Genomic DNA, 15,339 nt, shown 5'->3' with positions numbered 1-15,339 from the left:
GAAGTTAATTAGTTCTACCCTGTATGTTCCATTTTTGTTTGGATGTACGTAAATGCGACAAGTTAATTAGTTCCACCCTGTATGTACCGTTTTTGTTTCTTAGGAACTTTCTGTTTGCACTAGAGCAAACAAATAAAGAAAAATAACTAAATGTCAAATAAAATTTGAGTGTCAGTGAAAAGTAACCGTAGTGTTTATACATGTGGACAGGTTTTTATTTTTTGCATCTTCTACGTACGTGTTAAAAAAATATAAGGGGAAATTTTGGTTCTTTTAGGAATATTTTATATTTCTACAATAAGTCCATCAAGAGGATTATATGAGTATCTGTTATCGAAGCCCAGCCCACTTGAAAAGTATGTATGACGTAATTTGTTTTTTTTATTTTACGTATGTACTTCATTAATTACATTTTTAATTGGTAAGGGTAATCTATCAAATGAGAGTAATCAGTTTAATCAGGAGCAATGTGAAAGTCGATTCATATGGAATGAAATGTTGGCGCTGGCAATCTTTAGTCAATCAAAATGGCGGAGCCACTACGTTTACTCATTTCTATTCAGTTCGTATACGAAAATCTTATTTAAATTTAATGAAAAAAAGTTATAATAAGTACGTATTTATGCCCTATCTAGAGTCTTATAGCTGTTTTTATGAAAGTAATTATCCGAAATCATAATATACCTAAGGCATGCATAGTTAAGGTACTACCTATTTTTTTTATTTATACTTAATTTTCTTTTATAAAAGAACATTTTTTATTGATGTTATACGTATGGTAATAAGAATATGAATATAATAAACATTATTTTATCATAAATTAGGAATATATCAATTCGTTCTAAAATGTATTTTAAAAGATGTAATTCGTGTTCAATTTCTGCATAGGTCCTGTATAATTTTTATTGTCCAAGTAAAACCACTGATCGCACCTGGTACAAGGCCACAACGTGATCAAGTTTATTGTGTTTTGGTTTTCTCACTTTTCTCCTAGAATATGTCTTGATTTATTAAAGACCACATCGTCAACATACTGTGCAAGAATCAGCTATGTCTAGGACATAACACGTTATTTCATTTCTTTATATATCACAAATACTTGTATTTAGGATTAACTGCAACTGTTAAAAACATTAAGAATGGCTCTTTGTAAGTTATTGAATCCCTAAAAGAAGTCAGTTTTGATTGTTTTGAAAAAATGTCATTGGTGTACACTTTTTGTATCTAACAAAATTTGGAAAATATAAAATTAAAGTAGAGTACCCTCCCTCAAACCAAAGAGTTGATCATGTATCTGCAAAATATATTATTTTAATCAACTGATGATACAATCAGCCCTATGCTGTAAAAACATTGAAATTAATATCAACCTTGAAGTGATTTCAATGAAAATTGATTTGTTCTTCAATTTTGGAGAAAATTGGTATGCACTAAGAACACTTGCTTACAATACGTTGACATTAAAATTGATTGAAATTTATTTCAAGTTTATTTGTGGCAACGTCGCTATTTGCTATATGGAGATACCGGTGATTATGGAAACAATCTATATGAACAGAAACGGTGACATCAGTCAAAAATTGTATTATAATATTCTTAATCATCAGTTTTGTTATTCTGAATTTATAAATTGCATATAAACGGTAAATATCACAACATAAAATTAACAAAACAATTTCTAGACTTATTTGTTACTTTTAAATATATCCCATCAAAAAAAGCCACCCGTTCGCAATATACAAAATTTTTGGAAATAATTATTGATCAGACGGATATAATAAAATGATAAGAAGAGAAAGCCTGGGAACGTATTTCTCAAGAGGTGAATGCAATGAGAGGAGCAGTAAAAATGCAGAAGGATCGAAAAAGGTAAGGGAACTTAAAAATAAGTAAGCACTAAGCTTATGTGAATTTACCAGTCAACAAAATATTTTGCTTGTGAACATACTTATCAGTTATTGCTCTTTGTATAAATCGTATTATAAGTATTTACCTACACTTAAAAAAGACAAAATGACAGCATGTATTTATAATATGTAATAGATACCAAATTGCAACTTTTAAATTAAATTACTAAGTATATTTTAAATTACAGGCATTTATAGAATGTATACCCCATATACCAGGAAAAATAAGAGGTGAAAAGCCCCTTACCGACATAGAAGAAAAATATGCAAACATTACTGGATTGTTTGCCTCGTGTTCAGGTGTAAATATTCCAGAGTTGGGTTTTGGAAAAAGAACCAAAGTAAAAGCTAAAGCTAGGAAAATTCACTTAATAATAAGAATAATTAAGTGGAGGTGGCATTGCTGTAATTGAAATTTTAACAAATCTAGAAAAAAAACTTTTGGAGGTTTTATTAAAAATTTAATATATGGGCACCCCCAAGTTATAGAGATCTAGGAAAATCTTTCAGTATGAAACTTTTTACATTAATTTTTTATTATTTATTATTAATTATTTTGCATTTTCAGCTAAATCATTTGAGTGGCATGATATGTTAAGGAGTCACATCGAAATGTTAGAAAAAAACTTATAACAATTATTTAAAAAATAGTATATTTATTTTGAATGTGGCATTAGAAAACTTGTTAAAATCTATAAGTAATTAAAAACACTTAAATATTAAATTAAAAATATTTTATTTCATATGGATATTTTTATTAATTTTGAATTAGCCTATTTCCTATAATATACGGCCTTTCTGAAAATTATTTCTTCTTATAATCTATATGTATAATTATCTTCTTCTAATTCGTCATTTTCATCATCATTCAACATTTCTAAAATAAAATTAACATTATACCTTTGTTAAATCGAAGTAATGCTACACTTACCATTATAATCATCCAAATTTTCATATCAAAGGATATACAGGTTATGTAATATTGCACGGGAATAAATTATTTGTGCTACCCTAGCTGGAGCAACAAGAATTGTTGATTAAATTGGTTTCAAGTTTCGTAACGTGAAGGTTTTCGACTTCCGTTACAATTCTTGACATTTGTCAACCTTGATCTGCAGTTTTATCAATTTCTGCTTTAGTGCATACCAACTTTTGAAGTTTTCAAGGTTACTTGACATCATTTCAAACCCTTGACAAATTTCAATCAATTTGTTTTTTACAGCATAGTAAACCTCCATTTTTATTGAAATGTCTGTCTAAATGTCATTTTTTCTTATAATTTCAACCTTGATATGAAGTCAATGTTCATACAGCATAGGGCTGATTTTTTCATATAATTTCAACCTTGATATGAAGTCAATGTTCATACAGCATAGGGCTGAATATGATACTACCATTCCATCTTACAATTTGATACTAACATTTCATGTTTTAAAACCACGTTAACGTTTTAAGAAAAATATGAAAACAACTTGTATATATCAGTTGGTTACGAAATATTCTGCTTATATATATATTTTTGAGATCTGGGGGAAGGCTACTCTTATTTTAATTTTCTATTTCTGAAATTTCATTTTCAATTTTTTCATCATGGACCTAAAAATCATTCCCTAAATAACTCAAAATATAATGACTAATTTCACCAATCACCACCTGCTTGACATGATTTTTCAGTATTCTAAACTCACCTATTTGCTGATTGATGTGTCCTTGAAGACAGAAGTAATGAAATAAAATAAATAATAAAATTGAATGCCCTATTTTATTTCTGAATAAAAAATGAGTCACCCTGTAAATACACACAGTTTTATATTTATAGTTTGCAGCCCAACTTTATCAGTTATCAATTTCAGCTTCCCAACAAGTTAGGACAAGTTTGCATTTTATAAAGACATCATTATGTTGTTAACGTATAAACTTATGTGACCTCTCCAAATTTGATTTACTTTAATAGAAGTTTGGTAGGTATTCAGATTCATTGTCGTGCTGTGTCCAAATTTCTTATTAGTTTAGTGAGTAGTAATTTAATGTTTTCTATGTGATGTTCTATAATAAATCTGAATATAATTCTATAATAAAACTGAATATAGTCAATTTAAAATCAATTATATATATGCACACATTTTACAGTAATTGTTATTACAATATTGCTCACATATAAAGGCCAGATGCAAGATTGAAAAATTAACGTAGTAACTTGATCTTTACTATCAAATAGCAGAGTGTATGGATTTACCTGATAAATGCATATACCTATATTGTTTTTTATTAGTGTGTAGTTAGTTAACAAATATTTTAGATAAGATAGTAAATTGATTGATCATTTCCGATTAATACTTCTGTTCTGTTTGTGCTTTTAACTTTTTTTTGCAAATATTGCTACATATTTTTCCCAATCATCCTCATCTGCTCGTTTTAAAGCTTCAGTAGGCTGTTATAGATTATTTTTATTTCTTTCCAATTTTAACTTTCCAAACATATTGTATACAAAGTGTGACTTAAGTATGGAAAAATACTCCTATCGCTGTTTTATTGAATTGTTTTAAGAAAAGTTTCAATTTTCTCTTTATTTTTTGGATATTTTGCCACCTATGAAATATTTAACAAATTAATGAAATAATCTTATATTGAAAAATGCAGACAAATACAAAACATCAGATTCCTTTTATAAGCAACATATCAGATATGTTTAGTTTTGACAAGTTTCTATTCATCCCTTTGAAACAAAACTTTGTGCCAAGTCAGCAAACTGAGATTGCTTCGTTAAAAAAAATGTAAAATTTTATGTGTAGTTGAGGATTCACAATATTTCTTGAAAGTGAATAAAATTTGTTTACTATGATTTGAGTTGACAACAGGTAAGATTGGTATTATGATATCGTTATTGATAACATCTCATTCAATTTCATTCATACATTTTTGAGTACAGGTGTTAGTAGTTTGTGACCAGGTGTGATTTGTGGTCATCCACAGCATTATTAATTATGTCTTTCATTTGTGGTAAGCTTTTTTTAATAGAAAAAGAGATCGTATCATACAGTTCACTCGATAATAGATGAAAAGAATCTCTGAATATCATCTGTAGCAGATGTAGTTAAAATATATTTAACTATTACTGAGGTGAAAGCTAAGTCAACGGTTTTACACTTTGTTTTATACTCACTTGGTGAAGGATCATTTTGTTAAACTTGCAATGGTTTTACCTAATTCTTTGTGGTGTTATATAAATTTTTTAATTTCAGGCTGTGCCAAAGAAGACAAGAAATGTAACATATTTATGTTGTTACAAAGTATTTCTTCACGACTTTTCGGAAAAATGAACGGTAACAGTACACCAAATGGAGACAGGTGCTCCTGCGACAAATCGGAGCTCGTAGAAAGCGACAGTAGTAATTCTGAAGCTCCAATGTCGTCGAAAGATAAAAAGAGCAAGATCAGTTTATTCAACCTCAGACGTGCAAGGCCTTTGCATTTTACATCAAAGAGAAATAAAAAGTCACCTCCACTCGCTACATCACCCAGTACAAGTACCAATTCGATAAAAAAATCTCCAAAGTGGAGCATTAAATTTAACTGTACCAAAAAAGAGCCCAAAGTTGCCTTCAATCAAGAAAATCAAAATTGTTGCAGATGTACTTGTTACAGACGTACCAATGATCATTTCTCAGGGACTAATGCGGTTGCCGCTAGCGAAACTAGTGAGAAAACGCCAACAGAGGCTTCCGTTAGCAGCAGTAGTTCAAATGTAGATGTAAGGGATTACAGCGAAAGTCGAGCAGCGCAGGCGGAGGTATCAGATCAAATACCCAACATTGAGATTGAACAAACTGATGGAATTAGGGGTATTTATAGTACTGCACCTGCTACTAGTTCAATCCCGAATATTATCATTAGCGCACCTTTTCTGGATATGCAATGGTGAGTTAACATATGTTTTATCATATATAACTTTGAAATAAATTGTCTGTAAACATAAACCTCAGAATGTCTTGGATAGAAAATATTTTATTAAAAGTTAAAACAATTTTAAATTATTTATCTCAGCGCCTTAGCTACGCAACATTAAAGGAGAGAACGCATTAGGTGATCCCATGTTTTATAATGTATACTAAACGTTCCCAAGCTCGTCTCGCTCGATCTTTTCCAAAGAATCTCGCAATGTAATCGACAATTTAAAGAAGAGCGTACAGGATTTTGTAAAAGACCGGGATCAGGTCAGCCCAGAACGGACCGCGATGCGCCTAAAGCGTTCTCTGCTTAAGTGTGCACTATTGCCAATTTTTTAAAATTAATTGCGCAACAGTAACAAAATGGTTTGGAACGCCAGCCAGGTATATATATTCTGTCAAAAAAGTATCCAGAATTTGTCAATAATGTACAATATGTTCAATTAATTATCAAAATTTATTTAGTCTCCCTTAACCCTTTCACTGCTCCAGACGTATTTATTCGCTAAAAATTTATAGGGCTCAAACTACTCCAGACGAATTAATTCGCTTGAATAGTTAAATTGGATCAGGCTGCTCAAACCGTATATATTCGCAACCATGCGCATTAGTGACTCGGTTGTTGCAACTGGTATAGGTAATTTTTGCGGGCGGAGCTTATAGCGATTGTGGCAATTATTTTTGTGGAAGGAGGTACTGGTAATAATGCCAAGATTGTTCATCTCTCTTTCAGTTTCTGCTTTATAATGAAATATTAATAAATTAATCTATTACAATTATTTTGAAACGTTTAAACATATTTTAATTTAATTTAACACAACATAATGTAAAAATATAAGTAGTCTAACTGCTCCAGACGAATATATTCGCATGCGGTAAATTTTCGCGCACGGCGCGGTAGCTACGTTCAGACGTATTGCGCAGCGAAAGGGTTAAAATGGGCTCCATTTGAAGCAATAAATTTTCCCCGCTATAGGCTGTTCCTTCATTGGTTTTTGTTTTTTCTTCCACGAAGTGATAATTTTAGTCAGAAGAAGAGAAAAAGTCAGCAGGGGCCATATCTGGTGATTACGTTGGCTGCTCGATGACATTTGTTGCGTTTTTGGTCAAAAATTCATTCAAATTATAGTGCATTATGGTGGCTAAAAATCCAAGAATTGTCCTTCCATAAATCTTGTTTTTTGCTGTGGATACTCTCTCAAATGCCTTAAAATGTTCAGAAAATATTCGTTGTTCACTATTTTTCCATCCGCAAGGAATTCTGTGAGAACAACACCACAATAGTCAAAGTTGAGACTTTGACGTGGTTTTTTTGGTTTCCGCTCAGAAAATCATTCTGAAGCTTGTTGGCTCGTTTGCATGTAAAACTCGTAAACCCATGTCTCGTCACCCGTTATAATGCATTGCATGAATGTAGATACCGAATTAGCTCGTTCAAGCATGTCTTCAGCAACACCTTTTCAATGCTCTTTTTGAAGAAAATTCAGCTCTTTTGAAACCAACCGTGCTGTGACGCATTTCATTTCCAAAACCTAAATTAAAATAGTGCGAATTGATTCGTGGGATATGTTTAGTACATATGCCAGCACTCTCAAACTATACAAGCACCATTTCCTTCACTTTATCAATATTTTCTTCGGTTGAAGATTTTGAAGGACAACCATAACTATTGCTCGACCATGTTTGATTGCTTTATACCATTCCTGTGCTTGAGTTTTCGATACAACTGATTCATGGTACGTTTTTCCCAACGTTTTCAACGATACAGCATAAGTAGTTCCGTTGGTAGCACAAAATTTTAGGCAAACTCTTTGTTCAATACCATTATCCATAGCAAAAATCACGGAGCACACTAATTAACAAAATTAACAGCTGTAAACAAACTACTTGATGGATCCTGCTCAAACTTCGTATCAAAGTAGACTAGTGTTACCAGTTTTCCATCAAAAAAGAAATTTAAATCCACTACGTGGAATTTTTAAATGACAAATTCTAGATACTTTTTTGAACTAATGTATTTCATATTTCGTATTAAATAGACTAAGAAAGCACATTGAAAACTATAGTTAGCTAAAAAGTACCCATTCCAGGTTTTTTATATTTTCAGATACACATATCTGCTATTTAATCAATATTTGAATATTTTGTACTAATTAATGGCCTTACATCTATAAAATGAGGCACACTGTATATTTAAATAAATTTATTTAGAATTACGGTGAAGAAATAAGGACATGAAAATATTTTATCTAGCTCGTTTGTTTGGTGCATTGGTATATAATACACTTGCTTATAAAACATAATGACAGAATCATTGTGTATTTAATTGCTGTAAATTGATGTTTGAGTGGTATTGTTAAACTTCTGAACTGTAATCTTTTATAAACTTAAAACATGTTTATTGGTGATATCCAATTGACTTGTGGTGTGGGATGAACTAAAAATAACCCATTAGAAGTTTGAGCCAGCCATTTATTAATTCAGTCAAAATTATACATTCCTATTTTCAACATGAAAATTAATACCTAATGTAAATAAGTATAAAAAAAGTATTAATAAGATTTTACTGAGAACAATTTTGTTTACTAAAATTAAATTTGTTCAAATTAAAGGTCAACCGCAAAATGTTTTTCTTTACCAGTGATTCACATTTATAATGATGTTATTTACAAGTTTGAACACATGACTTGATAACATTGTTTGATAACTATGTTGTGTTTTCTCTGAGATAAATATGAAACAGTAATGGAGTCTCTGAACAGACTAATATGCAGGTATTTTAAAAAAGCTTTCTAATTATTTTATACAAATTGTAACATTGTATTCCAAATTTGGTTTACGTGTATTTTGTGTTTGTTTATAGTTTTAATATGTGTGATACAGAAAATCGCAACGATGTAGGGGAGTGTGATATGAATATATTGAATTCTATTCAAATGCTGGTTACAGATGGTGCGAGTTAATATAATTTTAAGTCTCCAAACCCAGCTCGGGTAATTTAAAAAGTTGCCAGCAACTACTATCGAAATAAATGAAATAGACCCCTGAGTTTGGAAAACCTATATTAAGAAAACGTAGAAGCAAAAAAATTTGAAATTTGGACCAAATATAGCCTCACTATTACTCTATTGTGTGCTAAAATTTCAGTTAGTTTCGTTGTGCCATTTTTTAGTTATTAATGAAAATGTTGAAAAAATCACGGTTTTCTGCCTACAAAATTGATACATCTCACTTTCACTCGTAATTTTTTTGTTGATTGATAAAAAAATTCCAAATTTTTACTGATGATAAGCCAAACTATTGTCTTTAGTACTGTGAAGGTCATTTGTCTCAAAACCTCTTCTTTTTTTATTTTTAAGCCAAACAGAAGGGAGTGCTATTTGTAAACAGCAATCTGAAAAACTGAAAAGAATATCATATTTATAACTCAAAAAGTAGATAAACGTTCTTAACTACAGGAAACGCTAATACACATTGCTTGTTTTCTGTTTGGAAAACTTTATCATTTCACTATCAAAACATTCAACGGAAATGACTAAAGAAATACTATCACATGTATTAAGTACTTAAATAAATAATCTCACCTAGAGCCTGGTCTGGAGAATTTGCCGGTTTATAATAGTTCATTTTATTTCTTTTCTTTTTCAACAAATAGCAAGCAGATAGATAAAGGAACAACAGACCAAATTTTGCGTATCATTTTTTTAGGATGCGAAGCTCACACGAAGACTGTGAAGAGGCGGCCCGACTGGCTCGAGCCCGGGAGATAGAACAAGGCGTAGCGGCGCCTGCCAATTTCAGATCGCTAAGGAGGGTACAGTTGCTCTGCTCGGACGTCGAGGCGGACTGTGGCCAATCGCAGATACCGAGACGGTTACAGTTGGTGTGCCCTCCGGATCTTAGTGTCGAGTCGCTCAGGGCCCTCTTTCAAAATAACGTCACCTTGACGTCGTGCCCGCTGGACACCATACCTGGTTGTCACACTCAGGTGGACTTTATACATTGCCTTGTGCCTGATTTGTTGAATATTACTAACTGCAGTTTTTACTGGGGTAAGCGAACGATAATAATTATGAAAAATTAGCAGTCTTTTACAAATTTATACCTGTACTATTTATTACGTGATAAATAAGGGTTATTTTCCTTATCTTTCATATTTATTTATTTTTTTGACATATATTTGTGAAATATTCAAGAGGAATTTCGTTAATCTTTTTATTTCCGAGTGTTTTGAATAAAAAAAAAGTGTGAAATAATTTTTGCATTGTACTTAATTTGGTCTTAATTTCAGGAAGATATTTTAGTCTTGATTTGTATTAAGAGGGCTCTATAGCAAATAGCCAACCAGCAATACATTTTTATAGATTTTATTGCACAGTTTGTCTAAATATGAGGGGAAAATTATGTCACGTTAAGTTTCTCGCAACAATTTATGTTTAAATTTTGAAAAAAAACGTTTTTTATTGGAGTTGTGTGATTATTTAAACTTTGTTTATGCTGAAACTACTAAAGGTGCCTACTTTGACAAGCCTTAATTTAACTTATGAGGATTCTATAGCAAATAGGCACTCAGCAATACATTTTTATAAATTTTAGTACACAGTTCGTCTAAATGTGAATCAATGCACAAATAACAGACTTTCCCCCATTTTAACGCAGATTTTCTATAAAATGGACTTGGTTTGCAACTCAAATAACTTTTTGGTGGAAAGAAATTTGTAATTTACAATGCAAATTACAAATTTCTTTACAACAAAGAGTAATTTGAGTTTCAAACTAACTCCATTTTATAGAAAATCTGCACTAGAATGGAGGAAAGTCTGTTATTTGTGCATTAATTCATATTTAGACGATCTGTGTAATAAAATCTATAAAAATGTATTGCCAGTTGCCTATTTACTATAAAGCCCTCTTAATATTATTTTCAATTCAATAATATTTACTTATACATGGTGTAACAATGAACGTGGGTCATATTTATACAGAGGCTGCTTTTGATCTCAGGAAATACTAAAGCGTAAGACATTTCAGGAAAGATGGATCGATACGAGGCCGAAAGGTTACTGGACGGGAAACCAGAAGGGACTTTCCTGTTGAGGGATTCCGCCCAAGAGGAGTTTCTGTTCAGCGTCTCGTTCCGCAAGTACAGCCGTTCCTTACACGCCCGTATAGAACAGTGGAACCACAAGTTCAGCTTTGATTCTCACGACCCTGGTGTTTTTACCTCCGATACAGTATGTGGCCTTATCGAACACTACAAAGACCCGAGTAGCTGTATGTTTTTCGAACCGGTGCTGACTTGGCCTCTACATAGAAATTTCACGTTTTCCTTGCAGCATTTGGCTAGAGCGGCGATTGTTAGTAGGTTGACGTACGACAACATAAACCAACTGCAATTACCCAAAACCCTCAAGACCTACTTAAAAGAGTACCATTACAGGCAAAAGGTTAGGGTGGAACGGTTCGACGACGACGTCCAGTGGTTGGAGCTTAGAAATATGCCGACCTGATTGATCGGCCTGACTAAATTTTGGAAGTTTCTATACTTAACGGAGGAAGTAAGTTAGTCGCCTCTAATTCGTAAGACTATTTATTGTCGTTTCTATTTGCCGTCGCAAATACACATTTCTTTTTTATGAATCGTATAAATATAAAATTAACATATCAGTTTTGTATTAAGTACTAATTGTCTAATATCACGTTTGAGTTGAAGTTTGTATATTTCGTTCTTGCCAGGCTTTTTGAATAAAAAAAAAATTATATGGAGTGAAATGCAGACACCGTAAAATTTATACGTGGACGAAAATTTATCATAAATTTGTTTATTTTCTCTGATTTAAGGAATTCATTACAAGAGATTAGCCAAAAGTGCGAAATAAATTTGTTATTTAATAAAAAATGAATAATTTTATAATCCGCGTGGTGGAAAAATGGAAGAAATTTCATCAAATTATGGTAAATTTTATAGAGCTGCATAAATTCAAGAAATTCGTTACTGTGCTGTTTCTTTAAATAGAAATTCTTATTATTTTGACACATTTAAGAAAATTCACAAATATCCTTTTGCTGCGTTAATGTTACGAAATAAAATGTTTTGCAGAATTAGTTATATTAATAAATATAAGTAATGGGATGTTGAATCAGTTCTCGCTGTTTTTTTTGTGGAAATTGATGCTTTATTTAAAAAAATTGGTAAAAAACATGTCACTGAAAGTACTGTCCAGGCATTATTTTTTCCCATCTTTCTGGCAGCATTTTGATGGTTGCTTTCGGTGTGCAGCAAAATAAAACGCTCTCAACGGTAAAAATAAAAGTATTTTTATTGAAAACAAATTAGTGAAGAATACGTGTTGTCGGGGTGAGCTAGAGAGTCCTCTTGGTGTGGAGTCGGTAGGTATTGAGTAAGCATCTGGTCGCTGGCGCCAATCCGCCGTGGTCCCTTCCTGGAACCCTGGTGCGTCCGGGCGGCATCAAGCTGGCGCTCTTGACGTAATACTAAAAGTGGGTCACTTGCAGACATGTGTATCCCCAATTTTAATTCTACATCGGGAAAATGACACGTCTCTTGAGGCTATCTAAGAGTCGCCCCAGTTTTTGGCACTTTCATAAGAATGTAAGTGCTCCAGAGCCAGGCTATGTGCCATCGATCGGAACAAATGATAATCAGAAGGGACAATGTCTGGTAAAATGGCATTTCCAAGTAGTTTTTCACCGGTTTTGCAACATGTGGCCCAGCGTTGTCATGCTACAAAATCACTTTGTCGTATCTTTGCTCGTGTAGTGGTAGTTTTTCCTTCAATGTTCGTCTCAAATGCATCAATTGTATTCGATAGTGATCCCCAAAGTTCCCTTTAAGCCACGCGGGTGCGTGGGAACGCGCTAATTTTCCGAAAGTTGCGCAGCCGTTTTTGTATTCTGCGTACAATGGGCTTGTTCACCATTTTTTAAGTTTAATTTTTTAAAAGAATTGCCTCTGAAAATGGCAAAAATTCAAATTTTACAATTGCTTTAAAATGCAGTTTTTAAGATTTATTTAAAAAAAAAAATTGTGACTTCAACCACAGGCACAGGTCTGCCTTCCACTTCTGAACATTTTTGCTCCCATATACTTTTGTACCGCGTAGTCAGCGAAAAAATTAGAGGAAACATTGGTGATCTCCCGTGAGACTTCATTTGGGTTGAGCATAATAAACTACACCCAGCTGATCCCACCAAATGCAGAGCAGAAGCTGTTGATGCACGGCCAGGCTTATCCCATAATTTTCTACGCATAGGTTTATACCTTAAAATACCTTTCCTTTTCTCCCGTTGAAGCAGCTGTTCACACATGCAAGAATGGCGTTCAACTTTTCTTGGCTTCAACTAGTATGGCGCTCAATATTCTTAATTTGAAATCATTCTTAATGTTTTTAAATATTTGGAAACCATTGTGTGATCAACTCCTAATGATTCGACGAGTTCAGTTAGCCCCTGACACGAGTCTTTATGAAGTAATTCGGTGCGCCAGAACGTTCTTTATCTTCAAAGTCAAAAGCATTATTTTCGAAGTGTCTCAACCAATCTGCACGTCGTTTGTGATAGAAGATAGTTGCCGTAAGTCTCGATAAGAATTCTGTGTGCTTCAGCAGCAAATTTTTTCTCTGCAAATAGTCTTTGTTCGGCACAAAGTTCGATATTTTTAACGGCGAAATAACACTGAATTTCAAGCTGGCTTAGAGTGTCTGTTTTAGGTGCGTTACCATCTTAAACTACGCAGACGCACTTCTGGTAGCGCTATCTTTTGGAAAACGGCGAGAACTTATTCAACTTCCCTATTTTTAAAGGGCATAATAAAATTTCACTATAAAGGAGTATATTTATGGGTAAATGGGAAAAGCGGGCATTTTCACATTCTTACTCGTTACTTCTAAAGGAAATGTTTCAATTGTCGGCTGTTTTACCTATTTTTTGTATTCGTCAAAAAAATTTTTCACTTCAAAAAATTATTAGCCATCACTGTCGCAGTATGTTGGTCCTTGTGCCGTGGAATGCCGAAGAACCACCAACAGTCCAGCAGTGTGCAGCGTGTTAGGTTTTACGACTTTGCACCTCATCTTGGTTAATTACAAATTGAAACATAATTCAAATTTATATATTTTAAAAAGCATTTGTTGGATAAACTTGAAATTTTTAGAATAAACGTACTTCGAATGCTACTTCGCCTAAACTGAATAGAAAAGTTTCCAAATTAAGCCGTACTACTTTTTTATTCCAAAGGTTTAATGTAAGCAGATTATTGTTTTGTTCAATTACAAACGAGTCCAGTTTTCGAAATCCCAACTCACATCTGGGATTAAAAATGTTGATCCTGTGATACCGGATTTGGGTATCGTAAAAACGTTAATAAGTAATTTCTTTTTAGCAGAAAAATGTTTTATTTTCACATGGCCAGATTTTAGTTGCGAATAATACCGCTGAAGAAAAATCTGTGCCGAGGTCATTGCCGTTTGTTTTGACTTAGTCAAACGGGAAGTCCGATACAAATAATTTAATTTCAGGATTATTATGCTGGAACCATGTTTTAATGCGTTTAAGGAAAATTGCTGCCGAACTTGAAAATGAGCCCTTTAGAGGTGTAGATTCGAATTTTAGCTATCAGTATTATGCATTCTTGTGATCCGTGAATGATTAATTTATAATCGTTTTAATTATTTATTGGTACATTGATAACGATTATCCAAATTCTGCATTTTAGTTCTCTGTTGGGGCCAAAATATAAAAAAATAAGGTTTGGTTGGCGGAGATTGAAAAGTTTTGTTTACTATTTTTAAAAAATAGGTGCCAAACTGTTGATTTTTAGACATTATAAAAGAAATGTTAAAACTTGTGATTCTATATATGAAGAATTGTGAGGGATTGTATATAAACAATAAATAGTATTTTTATTTGAAATGATTACTCATAATAACGCTTTAAGTATTACATTTACATTTTTTAACATATATAATTATTGTTAATTGTTAGGCGTGATGTTTCATATATTTTTTTTTTATTTTCAAACTGTTGATTATCCGATAAGCTGTTATAATTAAATTTGTAACGTGGAACATCACTTAGGGCTAGTTCAAAGGAGGATTTTGTAATAAACTTTTTATAAATCAAAAAGTTTGTGCAATGTTTTAATTTATAAGTGGTATTGTAAAATACTTTATGTAAAATAGCGTAATTCATCTTGTGATTATTAAATGATTATATTTTACGTTTGTTTCATATTTTCGATACCAGGATTATTTATTAAACTTTCCTTATTTAAAAGTACATACCTATTTTACTACTTGTACATTTTGTAGGGCCGTATATTACGTGTATGGGTTGTTTCACGACGAAATGTATAAGGCAACCTAAAACTGATGGTTGGCCGCATAATAATCATTAAATTCTCATTTTTCTTCAAAATTTAAAATGATTGCTCGCCAAACGTCAGACGATTTCCATTGTTCTATGAT

General features: G+C 32.4%; 1 protein-coding gene across 5 annotated transcripts; it reads left to right on the top strand.

Moving 5' to 3' along the window:
* The first annotated feature begins 150 nt into the window (after nucleotides 1-150).
* On the top strand, nucleotides 151-15,092 carry LOC108906064 (suppressor of cytokine signaling 5-like). Of its 5 annotated transcripts, XM_018709210.2 has the most exons (5): nucleotides 470-704; nucleotides 1,683-1,869; nucleotides 5,150-5,825; nucleotides 9,563-9,906; nucleotides 10,886-15,092. In XM_018709210.2, exons 3-5 carry the CDS (start codon nucleotides 5,185-5,187, stop codon nucleotides 11,362-11,364), a joined length of 1,464 nt encoding a protein of 487 aa, XP_018564726.1. In that variant the 5' UTR covers nucleotides 470-704; nucleotides 1,683-1,869; nucleotides 5,150-5,184; the 3' UTR covers nucleotides 11,365-15,092. The 5 variants fall into 5 exon arrangements, with proteins under 5 accessions (XP_018564724.1, XP_018564726.1, XP_018564730.1 ...); XM_018709208.1 differs by lacking the exons at nucleotides 470-704; nucleotides 1,683-1,869 and adding an exon at nucleotides 151-356; XM_018709214.2 differs by lacking the exon at nucleotides 1,683-1,869 and having other exon boundaries at nucleotides 470-612.
* Nucleotides 15,093-15,339: the final 247 nt, after the last annotated feature.

Source organism: Anoplophora glabripennis, unplaced genomic scaffold, assembly GCF_000390285.2.
Source record: "Anoplophora glabripennis isolate ALB-LARVAE unplaced genomic scaffold, Agla_2.0 scaffold55, whole genome shotgun sequence".
In the NCBI taxonomy this organism is placed as follows: domain Eukaryota; kingdom Metazoa; phylum Arthropoda; class Insecta; order Coleoptera; family Cerambycidae; genus Anoplophora; species Anoplophora glabripennis.
This window is presented reverse-complemented; position numbering and strand designations above follow the sequence as displayed.